At 43.8% G+C, this 6000-nt stretch overlaps 1 protein-coding gene across 2 annotated transcripts in view; it reads right to left on the reverse strand.

Annotated features, from left to right (window-relative positions):
* The window catches only part of Kiaa1549 (KIAA1549 ortholog), a 157033-nt gene that overhangs the window by 22275 nt on the left and 128758 nt on the right, over window positions 1-6000 (reverse strand). For both annotated transcript variants that reach the window (XM_029558836.1, XM_029558835.1), the window contains exon 16: window positions 4147-4455. In XM_029558836.1, the coding sequence (XP_029414696.1) occupies window positions 4147-4455 (309 nt within the window). The remainder of the gene's footprint in view (window positions 1-4146; window positions 4456-6000) is intronic.

Consider the following 6000-nt stretch of genomic DNA (forward strand, 5'->3'; position numbering starts at 1 on the left):
TCTTTAGACAGCTTTCCCATAGTTTATTGGGTTAAAATCCCTTTTATTAATAATTTTTTAGTTATCATACAAAGTAATGGATTTAATTATGGCATTTTCATACACATATACATATATGTAGTATTATACTTTGTATATTATCATACTTTGTTTTAGATAGCCTTACTATGTAGCCCTGGCTGGCCTAGAACTACCTATGTAGATCAGGCTGGCCTTGATCTCAGAGATCCACCTGCCTCTGCCACCTGAAGGCTGGGTTTAAAGGCATGTTAGAAGCCACCATGCCTGGCTTATACTTTATTCTTATTTGTCCCCCTCACCACCTTGTCCCCTCTTGCTGGTGCCCTTCCTCTCCTCAGATAATCTCAGATAATCTCATATGCATTCCATTCCTCCTCCTCTCCTTGAAATTTCTCCCTGACCCTCATAGTCCTTCCTACCTTCAGGTCCTATATATAATATATATTATATGTTTAAATCTAGATTCTACATATGAGAGAAAATGTGATACTTATCTGAGTCTGGCTTTATTTCCTTAACATAATCTCTAATTCTGTCCATTTTCCTACAAATGTCACGATTTCACTCTACAGCTGAATTCCATTATGCATATATACCACACATTCTTTTTTTTAATTTTTAAAAATATTTTGTTATTTTTGTTTTATGTATGTGAGTGTATTGCCTGCATGTATGTGAATGCAACCGTGTCCTGCAATGCCACGGAGATCAGAAGAGGGCTTCGGAGTCCCCTGGAACTGGAGTTAAGAACAGTTCATAGCCGCCATGTGGGTGCCGGGAATTGAACCCAGGTCCTCTGCAAGAGCAGTCAGTACTCTTAACTGCTGAGTCATCTATTTATTTTTATTTTATATGTATGAGTGTATTGCCTGCTTGTATATACGTGCACTTGTGTCATGCAATGCTCACGGAGGCCAGAAGAGGATCCCCTGGAACTGGAGTTACAGACAGTTGTTAGCCTCCATGTGGGTGCTGGGAACAGAACCCAGGTCCTCTGTGAGAGCAGCCAGTGCTCTTAACCACTGAGCCATCTCTCCAGCCCCTGTACTACATTTTCTTTACCCATTCATCTGATGACAGATATCTAGGCTGGTTTCACTTGCTAGTTATTGTGAAGAGTGCAGCAATAAACACGGATGTGCGGATATTTCTGTGGTATGCTAACTTACAGTTCTTCAGCTACATGGCAGTTCCATTTTTAGTTTCTTGAGGACCCTCCACAGGAGCTCTATCAGTTTACGTTCCCACCAGCAGAATAAGGGTTCCTCTCTCCCCAGATCCTCACAAGCATTTGTTTTCCTGATGACAGTCATACTGACTGGGGCAAGATGGAATTTCAAAGCACTTTTAATTTGCATTTCTCTGATGGCTAAGGATGCTGAATATTTTTAAAAATAGGTAGTAGCCATTTGTATTTTTCAGTTCATTACATCATTCACTGGATGATGTTTTTTCGTTTTGATTTTAGTGTTAAACTTTGCAGTGATTCTTATCGACTCACTAGATACTAATCCCTTGTCTGATGTACCACTGGCCATTTTATTCCCCACCCTGGTTTCCCATCGGCTGGTGGCTTCCTTTACCTAAGCTTCTTAATTTCATGTCATGCCGTTTCCTCATTTTTGGAGTTACTCCGTGTGCTATGGGAGCCAAGCCCTTTGAAGCGGTTGTGCTATCCTTCATTTCTCCCACTTCCCGGTCATGTGGTACTTCAGTAGCTTCCATACTATTTCCAGTCATGGCTGTATCTGTCCACAACTGTATTAGGGTCCCTTCTCTATGACCTGCCGGCATCTTTGGCATCTCTTTCTCTTTTTCTCACTTTTTCCTGACACAGGATCCCACTGTGTAGACCAGGCTAGCCTCAAACTTAGAGAAGCCCACCTGAGATTAAAGGCATGTGCCACACACTCAGGTTCCCGGTCATGTGGTACTTCAGTAGCTTCCATACTATTTCCGGTCATGGCTGTATCTGTCCACAACTGTATTAGGGTCCCTTCTCTACGACCTGCCGGCATCTTTGGCATCTCTTTCTCTTTTTCTCACTTTTTCCTGACACAGGATCCCACTGTGTAGACCAGGCTAGCCTCAAACTTAGAGAAGCCCGCCTGAGATTAAAGGCATGTGCCACACACTCAGCTCAGAAAGCTATGTCTTTGTTTGTTTTTGTCTTTTTGAGGTGGCCTAGAACTCACTATGTAGACCAGGCTAGCCTTGAACTCACGGAGATCTTCCTGTCTCTGCCTCCCAAGTGCTGGGATTAAAGGCATACGCCACCATTCCTGGTGGAAAGCTATGTTTTAACAGCAAAAACAGTAATAATTAGATTGAATAGCATTTCCCTCATGAGGTAGCCACTACCCGCAGTGCAGGAGCTCTGCCTCTCTCGCTTTGAAGGAAACAATCTACTACCACAGTCATAAAAACTGGTGTGTGTATGTATATAGACAGATAGACAGACAAACAGAGACCCAATATCACCTGAATGAAGCAACAAAAAATCCAGTATAAATGCTCCCCAACCAATAAATTTACATTGTGACCTATTAATTTCTTTTTAGAGCTAACAGGCCATAAACCTTTATTTCAATCATTTCATCTGAAACTAGTGGACAGCAGTGTGAGTGTTACTTCCCTGAACTGAACTTGTCTTCCATGTCTGAGGAAAGAGAATTAGGGGACTCAGCAGTTAAGAGCACTGGCTGCTCTTGAAGAGGACCTGGGTTCAGTTCCCAGCATCCACATGATGGCTAACAACCACATGTAACTCCAGTTCCAGGGGAATAAATGCCTTCTTCTGGCCTCCATGGGCACGGCACACACAGGGACACTTAATACATTTATGCAAAACACTCATACACATAAAATAAATTTTTTTTTTAAAAAAAAGGAGATCTGGGCCGGACGTGGTGGCACACGCCTTTAATCCCAGCACTCCGGAGGCAGAGGCAGAGGCAGGCAGATCTCTGTGAGTTTGAGGCCAGCCTGGTCTACATAGCGAGTTCCAGGTCAGCTGGGGCTACAGGGAGACCCTGTCTCAAAAAGACCAAAAAAAAAAAAAAAAAGGAGATCTGGGACTGGGGAGATCGTTCAGTTGGTAAAGTGTTTGCTGCATAAGCATGAGGACCTGAGTTCTAGTTTCAGTATCCATGTCAAAAGGCAGATGTGTGATGGCAGTCTTATACTCCCTGTGCTGGGGAGGTAGAGACAGGAGGATCCCTGGGGCTCACAGGCTAGCTAACCTAGTTGAATTGATGAGCCTCAGGTTCCAGTGAAAGATCCACATGCCATGTACACACACATGCACTCACCCTCCCATACCTACAACCCCCCCACACACATATACACCCACACAAAGGAGAATTTGAAAGAACAAGCTAAGTATGAGAAGCATAAATGGTAACAAAGGCAGATGAAAGGCTGAACTGTCAGCTCCCAAGATGGGGAGTTGACATTTGTAAATAGTTGGCCTCGCCTCATTGTAGTGCCTCTGTGGGAGCCTCAGGGCCAGCTCAGGACCAGGTGAGCAGATAAGAAGTTAAACAATTTGAGCATTTTCTTTCTTTTTTTTTTTAAATTTTATTTATTATTTTTATTTTATGTGTATGAGTATTATGTCTGCATGTAGGTTAAGTGCATCCATGTTGTGCAATGCCCACGGAGGGCAGAAGAGGCTGTTGGATCCCCTGGAACTGGAGTTATGGACAGTCATTAGCTGCCATGTGGGTGTTGGGATTCGAATTCAGGTCTTCTGCAAGAACAGTCAGTGTTCTTAACCACTGAGCCATCTCTCCAGCCCCAATTTGAGCATTTTCTAAGCTGCTCCTCTGATGGACATCAATGGGAGTATGCCCTGACAGTCCACCTGCCTTTCATGACACCATGAGGGAGCTTGGGAAGATGCTTCCCTGAACTCCACCTGTACAAACTCCCTCCACGAACATCAGAGCTGCATAAAAGGATGCATAAAAGAATTAGTGCAGCAGAAGGTTAAAAACTAAGATGTACCAAGCAAGCTTTAACTCTTATCAAATGCAGTCAGGGTTTTGCTGGAATCCTGCAAGTGACAGGAGACAAATCGCTAGCACCTTGCCCAGCAGAGAATTTCATGAAGCCAGTACTTACACTGCAGGGGTTGTTGGTCTGGGCTGGGCTGTAGAAAGATCCCCACTGCGTGGCTCGCCTTTCTTCCCGGGAAGGAGTACTGTTCTCAGGCACTGGGATCCCAGGGCCTGCTCCCATGGCATTGGTAGGCTGGCTGCTGGGGGCTACAAGAGCGAAGGCATCGTCCAAGAGGGAGTGCATGGTCTGGCGTGCCTCCTCGATGGATGGCTGGGGTGGGATGTACTGAGAGGCTGGGAAGGGCAGGCCTGGATACCTGCCCAGCTCAGCAGAGGATGGCGTCTGTACATCTGCTGGAAGGTCAGGATCAGACTGCAGTGGGAACGGCAAAGGAAAGATGGGACATATGAGCTATGCAGGGACCAGAACCAAAACTCTGAGGCAAACTGGAATTTAACAATCTTCCATTTGAGGTAAGAACTGAAAGATAGGTACAAAATATACATCATGTTTTGTAGGAGACAAAGGTTTGAATTGGAGGGAAAGTGGGAATATTCAAATTCAAAACAACTACTTTTATTTCTGCAAATTTAACTATCTGAAATGTATTTCAGTATCTGGAAGTAGATTTTTTTTGGTCTTTTTGAGACAGGATCTCCCTGTAGCCCCAGCTGTCCTGGATTCACTATGGAGACCAGGCTGGCCTAGAATTCACAGAGATCAGCCTGCCTCTGCCTCCCCAGTGCTGGGATTAAAGGTGTGTGCCACCATGCCCGACTTAGAAGTAGATTTTTAAAAATTTGTTTTGAGACAAGGTCTCACTATATAGACCAGGCTGGCCTTCAATGCATAAAGATCTACCTGCCTCTGCCTTCCAAGTGCTGGGACTGAAGGCCTGTACCACCATGCCCAGTTAGAAGTAGTCATTTTTACAGAGAGCCTAAGAAGTCAAAAATCATGCTTTAGGCCAGGTATGATGGCACACATCTTTAATTCTAGCACTCAGGAGGCGGAGGCAGGTGGATCTCTGTGAGATCCAGGCCAGCCAGATATACATATGAGACTCCATCTCAGAAAACAAACATAAATTTAAAAAATCATGTTTTAAAGTATATATACTAAAAAAATCTAGTCTATTTTCCATGAATATAAAAATCGAAAAGCACAGCAAACTATTAACAGTAAGAAAAACTGCTCTAAAAAGGCTCCAAATCACCACCAGACTAACGTGAATGTGTATGAGCAATTCTAATACCTGTTTAACGACAGCTTACAATAACAGTGACAATTATTCAGAAGTCATTTATTTCTAAAATGGAGGTATTTCTCAAACATTTAGAAAAGTTTAAAGTTCTATACTAACTGTTTTTGAGAAGCAAGAATGAAAGAAGTTTTTAAAAGTTTTAAAACTTTAAAAGTTTTAAAACTTTTTTCATTTCCCTTTTTTTGAGGCAGGGTCTCCCTGTAGCCCCAGCTGGCCTGGAACTCACTATGTAGACCAGGCTGGCCTTGAGCTCACAAAGATCCGCCTGCCTCTGCCTCCCAAATGCTGGGACTACAGGAGGGGACTACCACGCCTGGTATAATTGTAATGTGTTTGGAATAACACTTTTTTTTTTTTTTTGGTCTTTTTGAGACAGGGTCTCCCTGTAGCTCCAGCTGTCCTGGAACTCACTATGTAGACCAGGCTGGCCTTGAACTCACAGAGATCCACCTGCCCCTGCCTCCCAAGTGCTGGGACTAAAGGTGTGCGCCACCACACCCGGCTTACAACCAATATTTTAAAAAAAAACAAGGTTGGACAAGGTGTCATACACCTTTAATCCCAGCACTTGGGAGACAGAGGCAGGTGGATCTCTGTGATGAGGTCAGCCTGTTCTACACAGCAAGCTCCAGACCCTGTCTTAAAAAACAAAA

This window comes from Nannospalax galili, unplaced genomic scaffold, assembly GCF_000622305.1.
Source record: "Nannospalax galili isolate Female #2095 unplaced genomic scaffold, S.galili_v1.0 scaffold307, whole genome shotgun sequence".
Lineage (NCBI taxonomy): Eukaryota > Metazoa > Chordata > Mammalia > Rodentia > Spalacidae > Nannospalax > Nannospalax galili.